The sequence below is a fragment of the Gymnoscopelus braueri genome, assembly GCF_963280865.1.
Source record: "Gymnoscopelus braueri genome assembly, chromosome: 10".
Taxonomy (NCBI): Eukaryota; Metazoa; Chordata; class Actinopteri; order Myctophiformes; family Myctophidae; genus Gymnoscopelus; species Gymnoscopelus braueri.
Window position 1 is genome coordinate 20286053 of NC_137611.1, and position 25805 is coordinate 20311857.

General features: G+C 42.3%; 1 protein-coding gene across 2 annotated transcripts; it reads left to right on the forward strand.

Annotated features, from left to right (window-relative positions):
* Positions 1-1291: 1291 nt before the first annotated feature.
* On the forward strand, positions 1292-21404 carry LOC308093299 (WW domain-containing adapter protein with coiled-coil-like). 2 transcript variants are annotated; one of them, XM_080439619.1, is made up of 14 exons: positions 1292-1628; positions 2081-2114; positions 2506-2695; positions 6856-6947; positions 8353-8468; positions 10613-10710; positions 11187-11210; positions 11779-12075; positions 12626-12751; positions 13840-13997; positions 14656-14759; positions 15438-15633; positions 16852-16979; positions 17165-21404. In XM_080439619.1, exons 1-14 carry the CDS (start codon positions 1588-1590, stop codon positions 17232-17234), a joined length of 1674 nt encoding a protein of 557 aa, XP_080295745.1. In that variant the 5' UTR covers positions 1292-1587; the 3' UTR covers positions 17235-21404. The 2 variants fall into 2 exon arrangements, with proteins under 2 accessions (XP_080295745.1, XP_080295746.1); XM_080439620.1 differs by lacking the exon at positions 11187-11210.
* The last annotated feature ends 4401 nt before the right edge of the window (positions 21405-25805 follow it).

Genomic DNA, 25805 nt, shown 5'->3' on the forward strand with positions numbered 1-25805 from the left:
TATTTCCATTGTGGTCCTGTTTATTCAATTCATCGAGACATTTAAAGACATACAATAAAATACAATAATATGCAAGGCATCGTCTATACTAGTAGTAGCAATACAAAATATATGTAGCCTACAGTAAACAGTTGGGGGGTGGGTGGGGGGCCATTTCTGGTGTTAAGCTTAGACTTTATACAGGGACCAGTTACACATTGCAGATAGGTGCTCTTTTATGGCGGTTTTGAAGGAGGGAAAGGAGTCACTTTTTGATGTCTGTTGGTAGGGCATTCCACATTTTGGTGGCATAGCATGAACAAAGTTAAGCCCATGTTTGTGCCGAATCTGGGTTGAACAAGATCAGTGGAGCTCCCTCTGGTGTTGTGCTTGTGTGCAACTTTAACGTTATGGAAGTAGTTTGACAGGTACATGGGTGTCTCTGTAGTCTTGCGTATCTTTGCAAGTTGCTGTACTCTGTCCTATACTCTGAGCCATCCCACCCTAGCATAATGAGCAGGGGTTAGGTGAGGTCTGAGTGTAAGGCCAAGTAGTAGCCTGACCAGTTTGTTTTGAGATGTCTGAAGCCTTGTTTTTAATGCCTTTGTGGTGCTATAGTACCATATGAGGTGCATGCACAGTCAAAATGACAAATTGACTACGGTTCATCCTATTTACTCTCAGACCTAACTAAACTGAATGTCAAATGTTCAGAAACATCAGTGAATCTATCAGCACCATCAGATGGGTGGATCCCGGAAGTAGACCGTAGATGTGAAGGTGGGGGCGGGGTCCACAGTGCAATCTGCTACGTCGATGTCCCTGGAAGTGGGGATCCCATCGCCTAGAGTGACGGCCACGCTGTGATTGGCTAGTTGGTTGTCAGGGAACATTGTCAAAATATATAATTTTACCCTTTTACTCAGTGGCGTGTGGACAGCATTGCAACTACAATACCACATCTGGAAACAGTACATAGATGTCACTCATGAAATTAGTGAACATGGATTTTCTTGCCACCGCAAGTGTGAAATAGAAAATAATATAATATTTTAAAAAAAGTGTATTAACGATATAGGCCAGCTGCTAGAATATATAGGCTACGAAACGGAGCTGTGTAATATACTAGTAGTCAAATGTAGTAGGGGAAAAAAAGAAAGAAAATTAAAAACTAAACGAAAAATGTTTTCTTTTATATTAACAAACATTAAGTCACTAAACAGTCACTTTATGCATTTTACAGCCAATCACGACGAGACCATCCCTTCAGGCTATGGGATCGGGTCGTGCAGTTGTCGCTTTGGAACCTCGGCAGAGGAGCAGAGCAGAGCCCACAGCACAGCCACAGCAGCGCAGTTTGTTCTCACATGCTATTATTAGACGCACGCAGGGTGGTATTCAGCCTAGACCACCCATTGTGCAATGCATAGAATGTTTGGCTATCACCCCCGTTGCTACCTGTTGTTTTAGTTGAGCAGATATCCAGCAGTCGAGCTGATCAGGCGAACTAACAACAGGAGAGAGCAGAGAGAGAGAGAGAGAGGAGAGAGAAGCGGTGACAGCAGACAGGCCTCAACGCACACATACACACACATCAACACGGCCTTGATGGTGATGCATGCAAGGAAACCAACCAGAGCCAGCGATGGGTAAATGATGTGCAAAAAAACTACATCAACCGAAATGTTTACTCCCGAACTACGACGTAATACGGTGTTGTTGTTGGTCTCTTTAACTGTGTCGCTTGGCCGGTGCTAACGCATCGCTAGCCAAAAGTTAGCTATCCATGGGCCCCGGTTATTTCCTGGAACAAAATGATCCCCGACCCAAGTTAGCCAGCTAGCTAGTTCTCGTTAATCCAGCCGCCGATCCTTCTAATTGGCACATTGACATGATTAAAAACACAATACTAACTTACAGAGGAGTGGCATCTGTTAAGAGAGCCGGGCCACTGTAGTGTGAAGCCGGTTGATCGATAAGCTAGCTGATTCCCAGCCGACGATGGGTTGCAGTTAGCATAGCTAGCATGATGCTAAAGTAACTTAAACAACATAATATGGACGATTAACTCTTTTTTTTCTCTTTTTTTTTCTCTTTCCAGGTGCAACGACCGAAGGGATTCGCAATCCTATCAGGTAAGTTGTGTTTGGATGGAATAGGGTGACATTTTGGTTATGGTGGCTGGTAAACATGGCAATGCCAGATAATTTTACAACCACTAATTTCACAGCTTAAATATTATTTAACATAACCAGACACATTAAATGTATACATTATTGTGTAAGCTGTGCAGTCTACAGAGGTACTATGTAATCAACACAAAATTCCAGCACTTTGGGCTTTTTATAAGTCGTGCATCAAGGCATATGACAGTAAACACTTACCATAAAATGTATGTCATGCATTTATAAGAAGTGTCATTAGGCTGTACTGGTAACTGCGAACAACTTAGTGCTTGTATCCAGCTGAATATTTTACAGTGCTCCACCATGCATTATGTGCCATGCTTTATTTACTCCCATCCAGACCCATAAGTCTCAACCAAAGAGCCAGTCAAGCAGCCTTCACCGCCACGACAAGGTGCGCGATGGGTCCTCGGACCCCGCTCCACCTTACAAGATGCTGCGACGCTCCGATGAGAGTCCTGTCAGCCGGCATGGAGACAGCATGGGGCACAGCAAGGCCAAACCGGCCCACACTCTCAGAGGAAAAGATGGTATGCACTGAGCCTGGTAGTGGGACATCACATGCAAACTTAACAGTGTAACACACGTCGTGCACCTTTTCGTAAACTCTTGTTTAAAGGGCATGTTTGATCAGAACTAATTCCAATAAAGCCTGATAATTCATCTTTTAGTTTTAGTCTATAGTTGCTGCATATGATGCCTCTGTCTTGAACAATCTAGTACATTTTCGACAAGTTCACTTTTGAAACAAACTTTTTATCATGTGTGTTGTCATCACAAATCCCAGTGGTCTGTGTTTTGGGAGAGGCGAGGAGCATTGCCATTTAGGCTGCAAGATATGGAGAAGATGCAAACTTGATGGATATTATTTGTGATGGCGAATATCAGATGCGATAAGAAACAAAAAAACATTAAGTGCACAATTTCCATCTGTGTCTGCTTGTAGGTGTTGATAAGTCTGTTCTCTCCATTGCCAGTAGTGTTAAAAAGCCAACATTCTTATTTTGTGTTTCTCAATAACGTGTCGCACAATACAGGTGTTGTTTTCTATTGACGCATCTTTCAGATTCAACAACTGAAATATGTCCTAAAACTGGCATCGGTGAATGGCAGCTTTGCAAAAGTTTGACAGAATTTAAAATGTTGAACACAGTGTTGCTGCCCCATATCTGTTCTGTACCCCAAAACAGACCAACTGGATGCATTCTGTCAGACAAGGCACCAGCAGGCTGCTGGCAGTAGCGCACATTTAAAGAAGCAGACGTTCGTCTGGCATATGTTTACATCATTGGTAAACAATAAAAAAAACACCTGGCAACTGACATGCACTCTGTGCACTGCCCAAAGTGAAAGTACAGTACACTGGCCAAAAGTATGTAGACACCCAGCCATCACACACCTAATATGATCTTGTTGGACTTCCAATTCCTTCCCATGCGGCGATAACAGCTGCTTCTGAGAAGGCGTACACAAACTTTTTGAGTGTGTGTGGAAATGTGTACCTGTTCAGCCAGAAGAGACTTGTTGTGAGGCCAAGCGCTGATGTTGGACAATAATAATGCCTGGGCCAGTGGCTCTGTCTCAATCGGTGTTACAGTTCATCCCAAAGGTGTTAAGTGGGGTTGATGTCAGGGCTCTGTTCAGGCCACTCAAGTTCCTCCACACCAAACACATGAAACTGTCATTATGGACCTCGCTTTGTGCATAGGTGCACAGTCATGCTGGAACAGGAGTTGGCCTTCCCCAAAATGCTGACACAAGTTAGAAGCTAGAATTGTCCAATTGTTTGAAGTATCTTTGTATCCTGTAGCATTTTTGGACATATAGTGTATGTTTTTTAAACGTTCTGTTCTTTGAGCTATCTTTGCGATAATAATCTAATTCAGCATTTTCTATATTGCATTTATATCGTGGAAATTCATATTGCAATGATGATAAAAAAATCGTGCAGACGTATTTGACATGCATTGTATACATATTAAATCAATGTTTTTAATTATACTATTGTATTAGTTAAATGGCAACTACTAACCAGCTTGGTTGTGCTTAGCAGGACCCTTCATTAATTTTGTGTAGCCTATTGCATAAATTGTACATTGAGGTCTCAGGAACTATAATCGGATGAATGCGGTTCAATGTTCAATACATAAACGGCCTCAATTGACCTGGCTGTTATGAGTTGATACACGCTAATACTTAATAGTCATCATCGGTGCTGTAAGGCTATAGTGACCAGAACATAAAATAACAAGAGGGTCTTTTTATTCCACTAATGAGCATATTAATTATGCAATCAGAATAAAAATGCCTCACGTAACCACCTGGATCGGAATAAACTGTTCCATTTGGAAATTGGAAAGGGCTCACCACCTCCCGTTTAATACATGCAGGGCTAATATTAATATGTTATGCTAACTGTTGCTACATTAGAAAGCACAGCAGTAAAACAGTTTATTTCCTCAAACAGATGTAGACTGTTGTTGGGTGTTATATCCGGCTAGTGATGTTTGGGCATCATGGGCAGATAATTACCATTCTGAAGTTGTTCTTGGTTGGTATTTAGTTTGTTATTAACAGACATGCAGTCAGACGGATGTCGGACAATAAAGGTTTATATCTCATACTTATTTTTCTGTGGGGGAGACGAGAGGTGGATTTTCGAGCGGAGTGTTTGTGGTTGAAGTTACTGTAGGGGGACACTGAGCCAGAGCATAGCACACTGAACACCTGGAGCTTGTCAGAAGGTACCATTAAGCACATTGATGGAGAGCTCTCTTTATTAGTTTCGGGCTGCATTGTTTGTTTTGTAAATGAATGACTGCTCTTGTTTATTTTGTCTGCCCGTTGACCCAAAGAAACCTCTAGCACGCCTCACTTGTCACCCCGTTTAAGGAAGTCCTCAGTATCATGTATTATTCAGATCGCAGAAGGCTGCACATTTTGCAGCCAGAGCGACGAAAAAGGCTTGAGATGCAAAGTAAATGCTGCACATTAACATATCGGTCACAGCAGGTTATCCTAAGAAATCCCTGAAACACCAGTTCCTCTAGGGACTCAGTCCTTTTGATCATAGAAAGTGTATTTTAGATATAAATGTATAGATAAGCGCCCTACTTCCCTGTTCCACCTGCTTTGCGACCCAAAGGCACTTATTGTTATGGATATTGGATACCATGACCAACGCATCTTCATATGGCCCACACGGATTGAATACTTCCTCTTGTTTGACACGAAAGCATAGCCTTGCTATGAATGAGCAATTATGTCTATTTTTGTATATATTTACCACCACATTAGGATATGCACACAAGCTGCCAGCCTGTACAGTGTGGTTTTGTTTACAAACTGCACACATAGTAACTTACTATCAGTAGATAAAGGTTGGACAGGGATACCACCCCGTTATTAGTATCTGTCTTGTTGTTTTCGCCGATACAGACCACAGCGGTCAACTCATAGGGTCAGCCGTTTGCAGCTGTGATGGAGCACATACTGTAGATGTTGCGTGTAATAACAAACACCATGGCAGAGATAGATGATTGTTGCAATAGTCTGGTCGCTCGTGTAATTTCGTTAAAAATGTATTAGAAAAACTAAACATTTTTGGAAACTTCAGTGTATAACAAATAGAAAATCCATGATTCCATTTGCGCAGAAGCCAATATGGTGGCCATCTTAGATTTTTGAAAAATGGCGAATATTAGTAGGATCATGATTCTATTGGCTAAATCAAAACTTTTAGGGTCAGGAAATCCAATGGTGCTAATTAGAAATATTTGCATATTATCAATGGCACAGATTGGGGTCATCCTTGATTTTTTTTTGGGGGGGGGATAACATTTTAGTATTTGTTTTTCTACAATTTTGACTTCTAGATTACATAGGATCGTGATTCCAGTGGTTAATCAAAACAAATTCAGGAAATCCAATGGTGCCAATTAAAATTCAGGTTTCTAATTAGAAATCAGTACAGCTGATCAAAAGCACAAATTTAAGTCACAATCTAGAATTTTGAATATGAATATCTATATATATATATATTTAAGCGCTTTGAGTAAGTTTGAGTACTTAGAAAAGCGCCATATAAATGCAATTCATTATTATTATTATTATTATTATTATCTGAAGAGACGGAGACAGATGATGTCTCTCATTGACACAAGATTGTGTCATTTATTTACACAAACACAAGCTGTATACCAGTGTACACATCTCCATACAATAGAAAATATGAGATATATTCTATTCTATGTAGAAAACTGTCTATGCCTACCCAACATTAAACTGAATCGGCTACGTTTCAAACTGGTTATCGTTGCTGTCGGGTGAAAACCATGTAACCATGTACAAAGCAGTTACTTCTCAGAACATGGAAAAACAAATTTAGTCACAAGCTGTCGTTAAAACTTTTTGTGTGTTCAATATTTATAAAACCCACAGACGGACCTGACAAGAACCTTTTGAATGAGGATTTACAGTACAACTCCTAACCATGAGTTACAGTGCACCAGCCACAATACAACTTGGGCACATAACATCTTTACTGCTGGCTAACTACATGCACAGAATAAGAAGGGAAATGAAGGCTTTCTCATTCAGTGGACTCAACAGCTGCCACAGGTGGTCTGGTCTGTGAGTACCTTCCTCTCCTCTCTGGATCCTAACCTTCTGTCAAATGGTTCTTTTACAGGGACCAACGGTTCTCCCCATGAGAACCATCACAACGCCACCTCCCACCACAGCTCTGACTCCCACGCTGCTCAGAGCAAACCTACAGAAAGGGTAAGATGATGCTCACGTTGTCTCTAATTCATTTTCAGACACAGATGGGTCATGCCTGTGTGTGTGTGTGTGTGTGTGTGTGTGTGGGGGGGTGCTCTTAGCATTTGTCATTTACTCATTTTAGATTTCTTTGGCTATTCAAAAATAGCAGATGTACAAGCTCATAGCGCGTCACCGAGTGCCGCGCTATGATTGAGCTTTTAGTTCTGCTATTTTAGAAAAATCGTGAACATTTGTGCAAATCTTTGAATATATATATTTTTTGAAGCAAACATTTGTAAAATATGTTGTTCCAGGGACAGAAGCAAAGATTTGAGATACAATTGTTCGCTTAAAAATATATATATATTCAATTTTTTTCAACAAATAGCAGATCTACAAGCTCGTAGTGCGGCACTCGGTGCCGTGGATGATAAGTTATAATAACATGCCCAAAATAGGGCCTCCAAGTACCCATAAACAAACCCCCAAGTTGTTAGTTGAGAGCATTCAGTATGTTTTGTGGTTTGTATGTTTTTTTGCTACAGAATGACGTATGAAATTGAGAGCGTTCATTTGTTTTTTTTTGCTACTGACTTGACAGAATTAGGCCTCATCATTTGATTGTCCTTTTTTGGCTCAGAATGCTCTTGCTGATCCACATTAGCTGCTGCAAAACACCCATTAGTCTGCTGCTGTAATCAGACAATCTGATAGTCCCTGAAAACGTAGAGCTTTCATTCTGTCTATACCGTTGTATGGATGGAGCCTTTGAATTATAACGGCATACCATTAGTTAAACAGTTTAAGAGAAGCTGCAACTGCCTATTGCTCAGTCCTGCCGTCTGTCAATCTTGTAATTTTATCATTCGTTTAAGCACAAGGCAGCAATAGAGATGTTGGCTGTTCCATTCTTTCCCTGTGCTGACTTTTACGCTGTGCTCTAAATCACTGGTATTCAGAGTGGGGTCCAGGGGTCCTTTAGGGGAACCTGGCATCTATTTAGACAGATGTCAGGTTTATTTGTTGACCTGGCATCCTAAAGTTTGTATAGTAGTCAATGTACAGATTATTAATTTTTTGATATTATATTGTTCACTTTAGAGTTTAGACTGATGATAGGTTCTTGGTTTACCTATGATCCTAGATTACTATTTCTATGCATTTGATTCCCCTGTGTTACCTTGTTTACTGTAAGTCGCTCTGGATAAGAGTGCCTGCTAAATGCCAAAATTGTAAATTGTTCCAGGGGTAAAATGAGTTACTATAGTATCACAATCAGTTTAACCATGTTAACCCTGTATACATCGGCTATTTGAAAAAATAAAAGATGTTGTAACTACATATTAATTGGTAGGTCCTTGACATGGAAAATGTTTGAGAACCACTGCTCTAAATGATTTCTTTCTGTCTGGTCCTTTCTCAGCGCCAAGAGCCAGCAGATGACTGGACAGAACACATCAGCTCCTCTGGGAAGAAGTACTACTACAACTGTAGAACTGAAGTCTCCCAGTGGGAGAAACCCAAAGACCTGCTGGAGAGGTAGACCTACTTTATTCCTTGTTTAATTATACTGTATATGTATAGGTGTGTGTATGCGTGCAACACGCACAAACACAACACCCTCAATCTGACACAAACGGACTTAAAACCGCACTTTCTCCTTCAGGCAACACAGTTCTATTTGACTTGCCTTTCTTTTTTTAGTGTTTTGTTTGCTATTCTAACATGAGATATATCTTCTCATAAACACTCAAACGTCTTGGCACTCAGCATGTGCACCAGCTGCCCAATCATCCACTGTCAGATGAGACTACAAAATCGGCGCTCTGTTAAATAACGTCAGGTGATCGCGTGAAGTCCTTCTTTGGCAATGATCATTCAGTAAGATGACAAGATGACATTTATCAACTTCAATTTCATAGTGCTCCAGATCCAATTTTGTAATGCTAATTCTTCTTTTTGTTCACTTCTTCTTCAATTTTACTTATTTATCCTGTATCCAGTAAAGAGTTCTCTTGCCTGGTTGTATGAAATTTCTATCCTGACCTGAAATTATATTTTCTGATTACTAAAGAGCTGGAGAGACAGGTGGATACCTGTCAGAATAATCACTCTATAGCAATGATTAATATCAGAATATAACCAAACCACTTTTAATTCTTCTATGATGTGAAGTCAAAAAGAAAATGTTAAAACAAAAAGTCCAGGCAGTGAGTGAGGTATAAAAGCGTGCACTCACTCACAGCGTTGCCTTCAGCTCCTCTCACTCGATTAGTCTCGTTTGCTCTGCTTGAAAATAGCTGTCACAGTGTTATAGCTTGTGGGTGTTAGCTTGCTTAACATGACAAATGCGTAGAGCCTCTGCAAACGGTATTGAGGGACAAATACGAGGCGCTCTGGACAAAAGTCAAATATTGCACTTCCTACTTTCCTTCTCCCTCTGGCATGATTTGGCTTATCCTTTGTGCAGAACAGCCAGAAAACCGTGTTGTTTGGAAATGCTTCGAGGCAAATTAACATGGAAAGGCTGCAGTGCCAACATAACAAATGCAGCACGTTTTAGCAAGGCTTTGAACCAGGAGTATAATGATAATGGTGGTGATGATTTTTATTTATTTTTTAAACACAGGGCAGCCCCCCTATGTATTGACATTTTAATATCTCTAGATGTTTTGTGGTGGTGACAAAGTGAATTTCCCGAATCGGTATCAGTCGAATTTAGTCGTTTATCCTTTATTCAAAATGCTACTTATTTATTTATTTGCATGACGAATATTGTTGAAGTAAAACCTTTATTGATCATGGGAAATTCAGGCGCCAAAGACACAGCAGTTAAAAGCAGATTATAGGTCAAGGGAAAAAAGTGCTGTAGATACAGCATGATGGAGAGATATCACAGTCAAGGTGTTAAGTTGTTTTCAGCCAGGGCCCCTTGCTTGGACAGTCCACATCTGGTGCATGAAAGCTGAATGTGTCTTTACGTGATGCAGGTCCAATGATCTGCTTTATAATAATAACCTCAAATAATGGCTGGGTCTCAAATAGTGACAGAGAGTGTTGTTTGTACGTGGACAGTTCATTTGACTCTTAAGGCGGTTACACACCGGCGAATGTGCGAATATACGCAAAATTCTGACTCGTTCCGAATAATTAAAAGACGCTTTTTCGCTTCGCTTTTCCGCTTTTTCGCGCCATGTACGCTTGCATTGACTTTATAAGGTTTTTAAAAAAAGCGTATTATTCGCACGAAATTCCATAAAAAGGCCCAGCACTGGCCGTGTCAGTGGAAAATAGTGTTCGTAAGCGTTTGAACGCAAAACAGCACTAGGACATCTCTGCTAAAACTGTCTCCTGCCATTTGTATTTATTTTGTGATTCTAACACAGAGCTTTACATTACAGGTAAAAAATAAAATAAAACGGGTAGCACTTCATTGTAATGACCCGAGAGCGAATACAGAAGCATATTGGCGGATTTTGTCATTTTTTGGGGGCGCGCTACCCACTAGGGCTGTCGGAACGAATTTCATGATTCGAAAATATTATACTGTTTGTGCAGTTGACCCAATGTGCCGATCCCAACAACTGTTCAGATGCTTAGGGTACAGAACCGGTGCTCCGCTGGAGCCTGCATGTTGCAATGTCCAACACATTGATTTTCCTCTTTTTTTCACCTTTTCTCAGAGAACAGCGTCCGAAAGACCCGACCAAGATGGCGGCTAACAGTTTCCCAAGGGACATGGACTACAGACAAGAGGCCTTGCAGGACAAAGCCACAGCAAGTATGTGTCGTCCAAGCTATAGGTCGGGATGCTAAAACGCAGCTCTGCCTTGTGCCCTTGCCTGCAGGTTACTTAAGGTGTCTTTCAGACAACTTCCTTTCTCATCATGGTCTGATTCATAGAAGATGTCAGACTTGACATATTGGTTATTCACCCTGCCCCATAACTAAAATGTCAAGATGGTCCTTGGACCTTGAGCAAAGGTCTTTGGAAGCCCTTGCTTGATGTCTCATTATCTCTCCCTGGATAAAGGCATCATCTAAAAATGTTAACAATTTATAATACCCAAGCACCTGTCACCCAAGATGTATTGTTCATGTGTGCAAAAGACTCATCTTGTGCCCTAAACACCAAAAGCTCTAGTGGTGTAAAACTGCTCGGATCATGGCAAGCTTTGAATCTTCTGTCATCGGTCCCTTCAGTGTGCCATTCTCACCTTGATTCCATCCTTTGTGTTCTTCTTTTGCTCTGTACAGATGTCCGTTGCAGTGGTGGAAAAAGTACTCAAATTTTTTACTTAATTTAAAGTATCAATACGGCAATGTAGAAATACTCTGTTACAAGTGAAAGTCCGGAATTCAAAATTTACTTGAGTAAAAGTACAAAAGTATTGGTATCAAAATGTACTTAAAGTACCGAAACTAGAAAGTACTCATTATGCAGAAGGTCCCATTTCACAAGTTTTCAAATGTATAAAATGTCTAAAAATCTTTAGAAAATAGCAGATCTACAAGCTCACAATGCGTCGCTTCGCGACACATTGTGAGCTTGTAGATCAGCTATTTTCAAATGGCCGAAATGTATACCGGGGGTAATGTATGTTTTGTAATAATAATCAAAAAGTAACTAAAGTGTTCAAATGAATATAGTGGAGTAAAAGTACAATATTTGGATCCGAGATGTAGTGGAGTAGAAGTAAAAGTATTGGAAATTGGATATACTCAAGTGCAAATACCTCCAATTTGTGCTTATGTAAATGTACTTAGTTACTGTCCACCACTGGTCCGGTGTACAGCGCTCAAGTTTAACTTCAATCTCATGCTCACGTTTCTGTTGCTGTCTTTGCAGAGAGCGCGTCAGCAGACCAGTCCGCCGCTGCAGCCAACTCCGGCCATTCCTCCTCCTCCACTTCCTCCTCCTCGGCCACTCAGAGCCTGAACTCGGCATTGAGCGCTCTGGGCTCCGCCTCGTCGGCCGCCACATCCTCCGCCTCCACCTCCTCCACGGCGTCCTCGGCTGTCCAATCCCAGTCGTCCTCCTCGGCGCTGCTCCAGGACCCCGCGCTCTTGCACCAGCTCCTTCCCGCGCTGCAGGCCACGCTGCAGATGACCAATGGCAGCATGGACATGACCAAGATCAATGAGGGTGAGGACCATAGATGACAGTGTTTCCCAACCGCCGTTCCACGGCACTTAAGTGTGCCGTCTGAGATGCCTTGGTGTTCCGTTTAAGATTTCAAAAAAAAAATATTAACCCCAAAAAAGTAATTTTAACTGCCCCTAGCGGCCTAACGGTAAAGGCTGACGGAAGTGGCAGTGGATGTATTGGATGCAGCTCAAAGTGAACTTATACTCAGGTATTTAGTTTGACGCCGTCCGACCTTCCTAGCCCGTGTTATCAAAGAAAAACGGGCGACAATGGCCATAACTCAATTGAAAATCGGTGATCAAGATGTTTTGGCCATTATCTCTTGAACAGAAGGTCTAATCTGCTCAGTTCAAAGCTTGTTGGATGCGTGACTTAGAGGACATTAAGCACATTGTGACACTTCTTTTTGGTGTTTTTTTTGGGCCTTAAAGTATGGTAATTGTTAGGGTGTGTGTGTGACTGGGTTGAGAACCACTCTTCTAGATGAGGTTACAAAATGAGTACCGGGTATTTGACCAGTGTCCCTCCCCTCTCTCCCTCCATCCAGTCCTGGCAGCTGCTGTCACCCAAGCATCCTTGCGGTCTATGCTTCATAAGCTCTTCAACTCTGGACCGTCTGCTTTCAACATCACTGCTCTGCTCTCCCAAGCTGCTGCACAGCACTCCAACCAAGGTAACGGCCCTCTCCCACCCCACCCAACCCCACCTCACCGTCTCTTCTGCCCACTGACAACCCCATACCCTTCCCCTACTCCTCCACCCCTCTCTCCAGCTCACCTCTGCACCAAGGTTATAGTAATGCATTTTTTTTATTTCGTTTTTTTTTGTTGTGTTTTTCCCCCTTCATTTTGACTTTTTCAAAGCATGTTTGCCAGTTTATCCATTTGGGCCCGCTCGTTATAGTTTTGATTAGTTTTAGTTATTTAGTTAGTTATTTAGTTATTATTGTAATATAGATTAGTCAATGCATTGTGAGCTAGTAGATCTGCAATTTTCAGGTGAAGAGATTTAGTGTAGAGAGAAAAAAGGAGACCAAGAATTATAGAGCCTTTGGGGGATCCAACCAAGTTTCAAGCATCTACTAGTTAATTTTAAAATCGTACTGTAATGAAAAGGAAAATATCTCGAAGACCTACCAAACCATTGTGTGCTTTGGAAAATAGTCGACAGTCACGTGTACGTTGAGTCATGATCAATAAGGTAAACATGCCAGGAAACTTGTTATGGTCCTTTAAATGACCATGAGTTATTTCACTAATATGATCTAAAGAACAGTCTCTGGTATTGAGTGAGAGTTGAGCAATTAAGCACAACCTGCCAATTTCCAATCCACAAGCATCAGTCTTTTTAACTTGGCAAAGAACAATTTAATTCACAGCACATAGCTTGCCCTAAAAACAAAAAAGAAAACAAGCCATCCGGGAATGTGACTGAATCCGTTTTGATCGGGTAGTTGATGAATAATTTAGTTTGATGTGAATTCCCCCCTTATTACTGCTTAATTGATCCATGTGCTCTTCTTCACCCTACATAATCAATTGCCAATTGGCTTTCAACATCTCCCCACATTAATTCTACCAGTATTGAGTGGAAAACATTCTACCGTCCTATCCGCCAAACAACCCTCAAGTCTGCTAGTAGTTCTGTACGTTTTTTTGAGCAATTGATTGCACTGCTGCTGAAACAAATCCATTGCTCCATTTCTTGGCCATGCTTATGCTCTGTCTCCGTTAACGTGTTCCTGTCTCTATAATACACCAGCCCAGCAGTCCAGTCAGTCCCCGATGTCTTTGACATCAGACGCTTCATCACCACGGCCCTACGTGTCCCCCCGGAACGGCACCCCACAGACCAACCTGATGAACCAGAAATCCCTGCTGGGCATGCCCCCTGGAGCCATTCCTTCCTCCCAAACCAGGGTGAGAGCACCGGATTAACCCCAACGTCTGGAAAAAACACGCATATTTCTTTCCCTAAAATGTAAAAGATAAATAAAATCGAGGGAGAAGGTACTATGTGTGAGATGATATAAATGAAAATGATTGAAGAATTGAACGAGCTAAAACCTTTTGAACAAAAAATGTACAGTTTTCATGTACTATCATTTATTAACATTGAACAGCACCTGTGCCCTCCTTCTATTTTATTTTATTATTATATAAGATGATGTTTGGCAACATATGTGATGTCTATTGTTTGTCTTTTTGTTTTATGTGTTTTGTTTTTGAAAATGTAATAAAATTTAAGTAAAAAAAAAAAAGATAAATAAAATGGCTGATCTACAAGCTCACAACGTGTTGCGTCGCGCACTCGCGCCGCTTTGTGAGCTGTAGATTGCGACCTTGTAGATCGTCTCATTCGCTGTATGTCATATGATGAAGTATATAGGGCCGAAGAGGTTATGGCTTCTTTTTTCGTTTCAATTAAAGTCACGGATGAAATTAACATTTATAACTTTGTGAACTTGAATCCCTTTGTCCCGGACCTTTCTCACCCTCCTCGTCCTCTTCTCCTTTCCCCTTCCTTTCATCTCCTTTCCCCTCGCTTCTCTTCTCTGTGTTTTCTTGCCGTCTCCAGGGTAACATGTCTTTAGGGAAACCAGGACCAGTCCTCATGTCCCAGACCTCGGTAGAGAAACGTCCAGAGGACCCCAGGACTCACCTGACTCACCTGCAGAGAAGGTATTCTGAACACAGTTAGTCTTGGTTGTAGGCATCTCTGAAAGTTGGGCATTTTTCTTTTATCTACAACACTCAATTGACTTATTGTTAACCAGAATAACTTATTCAGAATCAGAACTTTATTCATCCCTCAGGTAATTCCTTTGTTCCTGTGGCAAAAAAAAGAAAAGAAAATGCAAAACTAGGTCAATAGTTGGCTCATTCGCAAAACTTCTTAAATTCTCCCTACTTTCCAGGTGGCAATAGTAAAGTAGCAATGCAAAATGGTGAATGTGCTATTCCAGAATTGTATTTGAATCATAATTACAAAAATATATTTTCATTTTGGTCTGGTTGAATTCCTCACCACCTCTCCTACCATGTTTCTTAATCAGTATGAACCTTTAAAACATTACTGTTGCTTTCCCTGACAAAACTGTGTTCTGAATGCTAGAAAGATCCATGGCAATCCAGCCAGTGGTATGGGACCAAGGTGTTAATGACTAATATTTTATATCTATCATCACAATATGAACAAGATACAGAGACTGTAGCAAAAATAAAAAGGCTTATTTACAAATAAGGATACGTCTTCCAAGTCCAAAATGCGCGCAATGCTGATTTAACAAACCGCAAAATAATTTAACCAGAATAGACTACACTGAAGTTGGTCATTAAAGCCTTTTCTCTGTCCCCCAGCGGCCAGGAGATTCCGTCCCCGGGATCGAACCACATATCTGGGGCCGGCGGTGCTGGGCTGCTCCCTGTCCATTCCGGCAGCAGCCAATCCCAGGCCAGCACGCCTGGCTCCTTCACTCCCAGCCTGGCCACCTACTTTGACGAGAACCTCATCAGACACGTCCAAGGATGGCCCGCCGAACACACAGAGAAACAGGTAGAACAGCTGGTTCAGATGGGTGGGCGTGGACTTTCAGAGCAGGTTTATTTTAATGGTCAAGCAATAGATTGTGTTCCGGCTTGGATCACTGGAACTAACATGGTACACTTGAAGTTCATATTTATCGGTACCGCAATTAAGTAATTTCCAAAAAGCAAAAAATACGTATTCTTGAAAAAAAAAGATGATATTCAAATCTTAGTTTTCTTTATTTTTCGGGGGCCTACTTGCAATATCCTCACGGCCCAAAGGTTGGGAATCTCTGAAGTAGAGCATTACATATTTAAATTTGATTTTGGATGATTACATGAGTTGTTCATACCAGGTTGGAGTCACAGTTGAGACTGAGATTTTTCTGGGATTGAGACTGGGATTTTTCTGGGATTGAGACTGTTTTTTTTTCCAATAAAAGAATATGCTACTTTGTATCAAGGAAGGCTACAGTACATATTATGATTCATCTCTATTAATAGCCTTGTGTTAAAGGGACACCACAGCTGAGGATTTTTCAGAGCGACCTCATGCTGTTTCCTACGATGTAGCCGTTACTTCTCAATACTGAGATCTCCGCTCTCCCTGTAACAAAATTGGTGGATAAATGTAGGCTCTTTGACTGCAATTTTGCTATGGCCCACACAGCCAATGAAGAGAATGACAGTGGTCCTCAAGATCGCGTTGTTTCGCTCGCCTATGGGTCACTGTTTGGCTCCCAGAGAAGGAGAGCAGCAGTGAATCTCAATGAAGTATTTTAAAGCGATCGGGGGATCGGTCATACCGAGATGAATATTCTATGATTTTTCAAAGGTTAGTGTAAACACTCGAAAATCGCTGGCAGTGGCGTGGCAAAATGTATTTCTGGCAGTCAACGAGTTGAGGCCAGTCCACACCAATGCAGCTCCTTGCAACTTGCAATTACTTGCAACCATTATTCCCAATGGCAGTTGCAAGGAGTTGCATTGGTGTGGGACTGGCCTTGAAACTGTTTTGTTACAAGGAGTTGTGACTAGTTGCATTGGTGCGGTCTGGCCTTTAATCTCATGGGTCAAATCTATGACCAGTTTTCCAATTTCCTCTCAGCCAAATGAGTATGACAAGCAAGCGATTTGTGATCCATTTGCACTCTTGAGAGAAGCTTGGTGAATGCGTGGTCCTCGTCTTAGACACAGCGAATGTCCTCCAGTTGCTTGTAACTTGGCACTGAACTTTCACCTTCAGGCGGCACGGTTGCGTGAGGACTTCCACAACATGGGCAGCCTGTATATGTCTGAGATCTGCACAGAGCTGAAGAATCTGCGTTCCCTGGTCAGAGTGTGTGAAATTCAGGCCACGCTGAGGGAACAGAGGTAAGAACAAGTGACACACACGCACACATTCTCTCTTACATCACATGACTCTGCTCAGTGAACCTGACCATGTTGGCTTTCTTTGTTTATTTTTTCCCCTTGCATACATAGCTGAACAGACATACTGTAAATCCAGACAAATATTATCATTAAAACATCCTCCTCCCATTATTTTTGCCTTCTAGAATTCTGTTTCTGAGACAGCAGAGCAAAGAGCTGGACAAACTGAAGAACCAGAACTCCTACATGGTTTGAGACTAGGAGAGAGAGAGAGAACGAGAGAGGGAATGAGAGGCGACTAGCTGGATGGACTGAAAGACAGAAAAAAGAGGGGGCAGCCGCCTCCTATCAGCCGGCCGTCCCGTCGTCTTCTGCGACCAATGTTCTCTTTCTAAGAGGCCGAGAGGGAGGCCTGCAGGGTTAGGACACTGAGCCCCGGTAGAAGAGAGAGCTCAGGACATCTCAACGTGAAGCCCCTACTCCACAATGTCGATTTTGTATTTTTCCTCCAATGTCCACCATAATGACATTGTCCTCATCCGTCAAGAAGATGATGGTTCACCCCAAGCAGGACACGTAACCAGTGGACACGAGGGCCGTAGGAACAGGGCTGTAGCTTCTTGTTCTGGACACTTGTCAAATGGCACCTTTTTCGGACAATGGAACTCTATGATTGTGTATGTAACGGACAAAGTTTCTGTTTAAGATTTTTGTTTTGTTTTGTCTTGTAGTCATCAGGGGGGGAAAAAAGAATAGGCTCTGTGCATAACTGTAGTTCCCTTTCCCAGAAGGTGGCATGCCCGTTTTCCTGTTCCGGGTCAGTATCGCATAGCTTCATTTGATTGGCTCGGCAGCAGATTTTGAACCGGAAACGCATGAAGGCATTGTGTGTTTCCAAACAAAGCTAAGCTATGGGGAAGCTGACCCAGAACAGTAAATGTTTGTGCCACCTCCTGGAAAGGAGAACTACAGTAATGCACAGAGTTTATTAAACCCGATTCCTGGGAATGAAGGGGTGGGAGGGGGATAACGGACTCAAATAACAGACGATCGTTTGTCGAGAGGTCGTATTAGTCTGCCTGTAGATGGTTTTAACCAAATGAATCCTAGCATCCCTATTCTGGGCGAATAGGTGAACGTTCGGTGAGTATAGGCACACATTCGCTAAAAATAGCAGATCTGCAAGCTCACCGCATCAAGCTCAACTTCTGACCTTGCTGGTAGACAACACTGAAGTGGTCAACACTGCTTTCTACAGGAGTGGGCCTCAGCAAAGCCATGAATCCCTACACAGTTCTCTTTTTATCCAGATGATAGCAGGCCTCTCAAACAGCCATGCCCCCTGCTGGCCTGCTGCTGCTAGAACGGCCTAGACCAAATAAATATATAATTTGTATTATTTTTTTTTAAAGCACAGATCCAGTACATAAAGGAAGATCACGAATAAGGCTTATGATGATAATGCATCACCTGCACGTTTACTGTGGAAATGACCACCACAGACGTGTATTTTAGTTTTTTTGATTACTTCTCTTTATTGACCATGGAAAACATATTCGCAACAGGCCCACCATAATCAAAAGAATATATGCAAAAACACTTGACAGCTTGTAGCGCAAAATTTAATTGAACTAATCGATTTAACGACCTGTGCACCACAGTGACACAGAATGACGTTGCCAGTGGGACAGCTTGACAATATTGTGGTGATATCTGTGACAATATTGGCAGACGCATCTTGAACTGGGCATAATTTGGAATAAAACAATTTTCTAAAATTGCAGATCTACAAGCTCACAACATAACTATCTTGTAGATCAGCTGCTATTTTAGCTATTTCTGCGCGACGACAAAGTATAAAATGTACTGGACTATAAAAAAAATATTCGAATGTTGTTCGATTAATCTAAAACGTAATCGATAGTTAATTTATGAAAATATTTGCAGCCCAACATCTCAACCGTCTGAGGTTCCCACTCCACCTCTGTGGACTCCATCATACCAGCTGTCAACATTCCCTGTGTATGTTGAAAAGCTGAACGGTTGGCTTTGATTGTTCATGGTTTAGGCCGTTCTTATTTACATTGATTGATTTGACCTTTATTGATCATGAAAAACATGCATGCAACAGTAACGTATATATGGCCCACCATTATCAAAAGGATAAATGTTTCCATTGCGATCCTTAAATGAGTTTGATGTAGCGTGAGCTTGTAGATTAGCTATTTTTTGTGAAGAGATTTGGAATGGAGGAGAAAAAAGTAGGGGACCAAGTATAGACCCCTGGGGGACACTGGCCAATGAAGAATATAGGGTTTAAATTGATAACTAACCAAGTCCCTCTAAACTCTCAGAAAAAAGTAGCGTCTGGTAATGGATCACGTGTTAAGTTGGATGGACTCAACTGAAGTAACATTTGACTTTTTACCTTTGTGTGCAGCAACAGGACCCTCCTGTCCATGTGTGCCAGTAACAGCCAGCTCCTTCACTTTGGACGCAAACTTCACACATAGGTTAACAGTTGACCAAGGACCTGAATTATGTAATATTTGATAACATTTCGTAAATTCTTTGAAAATAGCAGTTCACAATGTATCGCATTGTTAAATTATTAGATTACATACAACATTTTTAAAACAACCTAAATTGTTGGCTACTACAATTCTTCATTGGTATTCCTCTGCCAGAGGAGCGCAGGATGTAGCCTTTTCCAATACTACAGGGTGCTCTGGCAAGAACTCTAGTTTCCTGTTGGCCACAGGACAATTTGCCAGCTCAATCCAAAAATCCCTCGTTTAGGATGTGTGAGCTTGTAAATGGGCTATTTTTGAAAAATAAACGAACATTTCTACATTTTGGAAAAAATTAGAATAAAGATAACAGGGCTTAATATGAAGCCCTGTGTCAGCCGGACCTTTCGAATGAGGATATTAGACAAACGCGTAATGTTACCCGGGGGAGATCAGCACTTGAAGATTTTGTCAAAGGTTTTGCCTGCTTACGCTCGTGTGTAGGCATCTCTCTGAGTGCCATTCTAGTTCGTTTTGCGCTCAGTTATATTTATCCTTTATCTATTTTGTTTTCTCCCAATTTAGTAGTCATGCCAATTCCCCCATGTGTATAGTCCCTGTCACTGCCAACCCCTACTTTTTGGTCTTGGGGGGGGGGGGGGGGGGGAAGGAAGAGTGTAGACAAAGAAAGTTGTCTATTCGTAATACTCGTGATGTCACCAGCTGCTTCTTTTCACCTGAAGGCAAGGGGTTTCACAGGGATGGCGTAACGCATGCAGAGGAACACGCTATCCATCCTAGGTGGCCGTCTCTCCCAACCTTGTAGGAGTTGCTAGTGCAGTGACAGAGAACACCCTACCAACCTGGTTTCCCCACCCACGAATACTGCCTATTGTGTACATTGTGAACGCCCGGCCAAACCGGAGGTACTGTGGAGGATTCAAACCCCAGTCTCCATGATGGTGGGCAGGATCTTTACCCCTGTCCCTCCCAGGACGCCCTATGCTCAGTGATTTATCGACGGTACCACACCGCTGGCCAGAAGTCTTGACTGGTCCGTCACAGATTTAACTGTGGGCAAGATTTTGAAATATTTGATGTGCGCTTGATTTGTTAAGTCTCTGGTGCAAATTTTGAGAGGAGCGTTTGCTATAATCAAACATACTCCCAAGTGTTTCAAAGGTAGTTGGGGGGAGGGAGGGGGGGGCTCTATTATTGAAACTGAGTATGTTGTCACACAAGGTCACATTCACGTCACTTAACTTTTTTTTCCTTTTTTTCCCCTCAGCTATTTCTATTTTATTATTTTTGTGAAAAGTGTTGAGTGTCTTAAGTGGGCAAATATTTCATTCCTGTTGTGCAGCTTTTCAAGAGATTGTGACAAAAGAAGAAAAAAAAAAAGTTGTAAGGGTCTGGTTTTTAGTCCTGTAAACCTAAATTATTGTTGCACATTATGTCCTTCTAGTGATGATGAAAAGACATTTTATTTTTTCAATGGACTCTGCTTCTCTTTCTTGTCTTGGTTCAGCTGCTAAGGCTGCGGCACTAGTGTGAATTGACTCTGGCCAAATTTGGCTAACCTTTTTTTAGGGTTCATTCATGATGACGAGATGATGTACTTTTTATATGGGTTAGACTTCACATGGAAGTGATATCATACTCCTCTACATCCACACAGCTAGTTCTCATGACTATTAATAGGTTATTCTTTACCCTTGGGCCTTTCCATAAGGACAGTTTTCCACCAACCAGTGACTTTTGAGGGTTGTGGTTGCACAGGCCATTGCTTTGGTTTGGCAGAAGAGGCCTGATGTGCACTCTTGAGTCTAGGGGTTTTGAAGTTTCTGTGGGGTGGGCAAGTATAGCTTTGTATGATATTCCATAAAGGTATATGAGAATAAAATATTCTACCACATGTCTGGCCTCTTGTCAATTCTTTGTTTCAATTTAGATATTCTCCCCACCTCTCAAAAAATTATTGTATAAGAGAACATAAGCATCTTAACCCATTAAGGCTCCAATTCTACAAATGTCTTCTAAATCCTGTAACAGTTTTCTGAAAAAAACGTATGTTTTATCAGTGGTTCTCAAACCTTTTCAATTCAAGGAACTCCGAAATTATGTATTTGGGCCACGGACCCCCATCTCAAAATACTTTGTTCCAGGGACCCCCAGAAGCAAAGATTTGAGTTAAATGTATTCAAAGAATTGGCACAAATGTTCAAGATTTTTCTAAAATGGCAGATCTACAAGCTCATAGCGCGGCACTTGGTGCCGTGCTATGAGCTTGTATATCTGCTATTTTAGAATAGCCAAAGTATAAACTTATGTTACAAGTGGCTACACAGATGCGTTCCCAGTCTTAATGGGTTAACTGTTGTAAATAAAGCATATACTGAGAGACCTGGGAGTGCATTTGCTGCTTAAAGGCTACAGCTTGGGGGCAATGGCTTCTTAAATTTCCTTTCTGGACACAAGATGGTGACATTTCAGCAGCTATGTAATGGCGTCTTGGTCTTAACTGTCCTGTCCATGTTTCTGCCTACGTGTGCATCTATACACGGCTCGATCGGATGATTAAAAAAAGCTATTACTGCACATGTCGTCTGGCAAAAGTAAAACATAGCCCAGACCGGGGGCAGAGGTGGATAAAATCAGGTTGCAGCTGACCTGTCAAGTGAATCTGTGCCAGTCCACTGAGTAATTCAGTGTGTGGGTGGATGACCGATTGTGTGAGTTCTGTAGGTCCTCTGTGTGCACTGTGATAGATATGATCACCATCCACATGACTGCATACAGAAAAACCTGTGCTGCTGAGGTGTGATAAAAAGTGATAACAGGAATTTTCCAGCGTGGCACACCTACAGTAGCATGACACTGCAACATGGCCTAAAGTTGAAATGCTTTAGCGCTTCTAATCCATATGTAGCCTATGCGTCATTGTTCACCTAACCAGTCACTAAGACAGACTGGTTTTCACTTTATTGTTTACCATTTAATCAATTGACTAGGGGAGGGATTTTCAAACTTGTCGTGCCCAAGGCACACCAAAGGACAAGCCCAACACCTGAATTCAAATCCATGCTACTTGCAAAATAGTCCCTATGACTCGTGTATTTATTTTTATTTACCAGTGCCAAATAAAATGTGCCTGACTGTGTGCTGTCAATCGGGGCCTTGAAGTGTCACATAATTCCCACTACCTACCCATCATCCGTGCATTTGTTGACAGATTCCGGTTGTCCTTAGATCCGACCACGACCAAGATGCGCCAAGTGGTCAAGTTGGTCAGATCAGGGATTTTTTCGATACAAGCGCAAATGATGTCATCAATATCACATCAGACTGGCCCAGACTCCATATTTGGGCATGCCTGACACAGAATATATGAGCATACAAGGGACACAGACAGACAAGACGGGTACAACAGGTACTCTGACAACAGGTACCATGGGTGTTTGCATAACCTGGTGAGGCATGCATTTCCAACGTACATCTCGACTTGCATCGTTCCCAAGTAGGCCGGTGCCCGGTCTAGTTGCAAATAATAAGGTATGGTTGTCACTAAATCCCACGTTACACCATTTGGGAACCACTGGACTAGAGAATCACAGTGACTGTTTCTAATTGGGCCATCGGGACAAGACACAGCATGCACCTAAGAATGACCAGGATTGCTTTCAACCGCTCACATTACAGACCAACCATGTGCAACCAATCGTCAGTTTCCTTTTGGATCCACATCACACATAGCAACAACACATGCTTACATACAACATAGAAGCAAAACAACTAAGCTGTCACTGTCCACTAATAAATAAGCCCAAAAGTGGAGAACGTGTGGAAATATTGAACAGACAGCCCAGGTCCATGGCACTCTGATTGAAGTGCGAAGGGAAGAGTCCAAACATAAAAAATGAATCCTTTATTGACATGGCTTGTCAACATGTTTGGACCTACGGTCTTCATCAGGACATGTGTGACTCTAATGAAGAACATGCCTTTTAAAATGACAGAGGCTCAGATGAGAAGAAATAAACATCTGTGATTACACTAGGAATGCATCACAGGGGGTAGATCTACAAGCTCACATTATGTTTAAGTTTCTAGATAAGCATTCTTTCCCACTTGAAACTGACAAAGCATAAATGTGTCATGGACTTATAATAAATATAAATCTTTTTTGCCTTTATTGATAGATTACAGTAGGCTGACAGGAAATGGGTGGAGAGATGGGGGGTGACACGCAGCAAAGGTCGTCGGGATCGGGAATCGAACCCGCGACACGCTGTCAGGCTTGATCACCACCAGCCTAGGTGCCCAGACGGTTATGCCAACCGTCCCGGGCCGTGTCATGGACTTTTGATGTGACAAATGCACACAACCCTACCACATTTACACTCAAGAAAGGGTTTGTTCAGAACAGTTTTGGTGTAACACTCATGGTGATACACCAAAATACATATGAACATAAATCACCAAATGAACACGATGACACAACGCTACACATAAAGGCCCACCACATAATCCCACAATGCATCCCACAACATTCAGGAGTAAGGACATCTGCTTCCTGGCACCAAAGTCCATCATGGGAAATCAGCAGAGAGATTCAGCAGGCACGCCCCCAGTGTATTACTGGAACATTCAGCGAGGCCCGACAGATGATTGGCTGTGGGTATATACAGCAATCATCCCATCTATCAGCCTGATTGGTTCATTGATTTCAATTACTGTGGACCAATCATCCAGAGAGCCTTCCATCTCCCAGTGGCCCCTGATTGGCGCATGGATTCCAAGCCACTGGAGTGTGGACCAATCATGTTGCATATGCTCCTCCGCATATAGTCCATAGATATAGAAACCTAGATACCTCATTGGCCGCTGTAGTTCATTGGAGCGACCAGTATCTCGTCGTTCGGTAGGCCAATCAGAGGCAGGTGGGGGGGGGTCTTTTCGTAACCCAGCCCTTAACCCTTTAAGAGGCAGCCGCGCAGCAACTAGTCAGTTAGACGCGCTGTGATTGGCCAGTAGTCAACGCGCTGTGATTGGCCAGTAGTCACTTTGAGTGGCAGCTTGCCTTCTATGGCGGCCGCCAGAGCCTTGTATTGCGATACAGGTCGCTCCAATGAACTGCAGAGGCCAATGAGGTACCTAGGTTTCTGTATCTATGGCGGCCGCGATACAGACGCCCCAGAGTCGGAGGAGGCGTCTACCTTTATGTGTCTATGTATAAGTCACCCTACTGGGAGTAGTAGGGTGGGAGTACACCAGAAGAAAGTTAGAAAAAGGGACACAAAAGGACAGGAAAAGAAAACTTTTCAAATACATACCATTTAGACCAGGGATAATTACAAGCGTACAGAGGGTGAATCCAATAGCTTTTGGAGTACCTCCCTGTATGGATGGCTCAATAAACTCACTGCCCTCGATGTGAAGGAATGAAGGATTCGAGTGTGATCTTCGTCCAAATTCTTTTTAAATATTTCAGGAGCGCAGATTCACTGGTACGGAACACTAGACAAGTTCACCACATTCTGTGCTCGCACTCAGAATTGGCAGATCATTGTGATTGTTGTGGAGCTGTACTGGTTTTTAGGATTGCTTGGAGCTGAGAGTACAAAGTCATAATTTTGCATCTGATTGACATGGAACACAAACCAGAACAAGTTGATGTGGGACAGGGCCATTTGGCTTGCACTAATATGCTGACAGACGGGTGCTGCATGTCATTCTGGCTGGCTTTCCTCTTGGTGATTACCTCTGTGGTGTATAATTCCATCCTAAGTACAAAGATGCATGCGCGAACAGCGCGTTTGTCTCATCTCCGTGATTTGCATTAAAGAAGAGCTATTTCTACTGTTGCAGCTGCTGTCCAGAGTGACAGGTTTGCCAATCACTTGCCAGACACTGTATACCTTGGCTGAATTCCATGGTGAAACCTGGCCAAGCCATCTCCATATTACAGAAAAGGAGAGATATATGTCTTCAGTTACAATGCAGTTTCCACCACATCTGTGCTGCAGTTATCTGTCGTTGGATGTGCACTTATTTAGTCACTTTGAAACATACAGTATGTGGCTCCGTTATGGTACAGTAAAGAGTAAATGGACTGCATTTATGTCACATTTTCTAGTCTTCCGACCACTCAAATGGACATTGCGGTGTACTTCCGATTCCCGTACACACCGCGATGGCAGAACACCGTTACACATTAAGTTCTACTGTGCCGTACACGTTCACACACCGATGGGCGGAGGCAACCATGCAAGGCACCACCGACCTGCTCGTCAGGAGCAGTTAGGGATTCCAATTG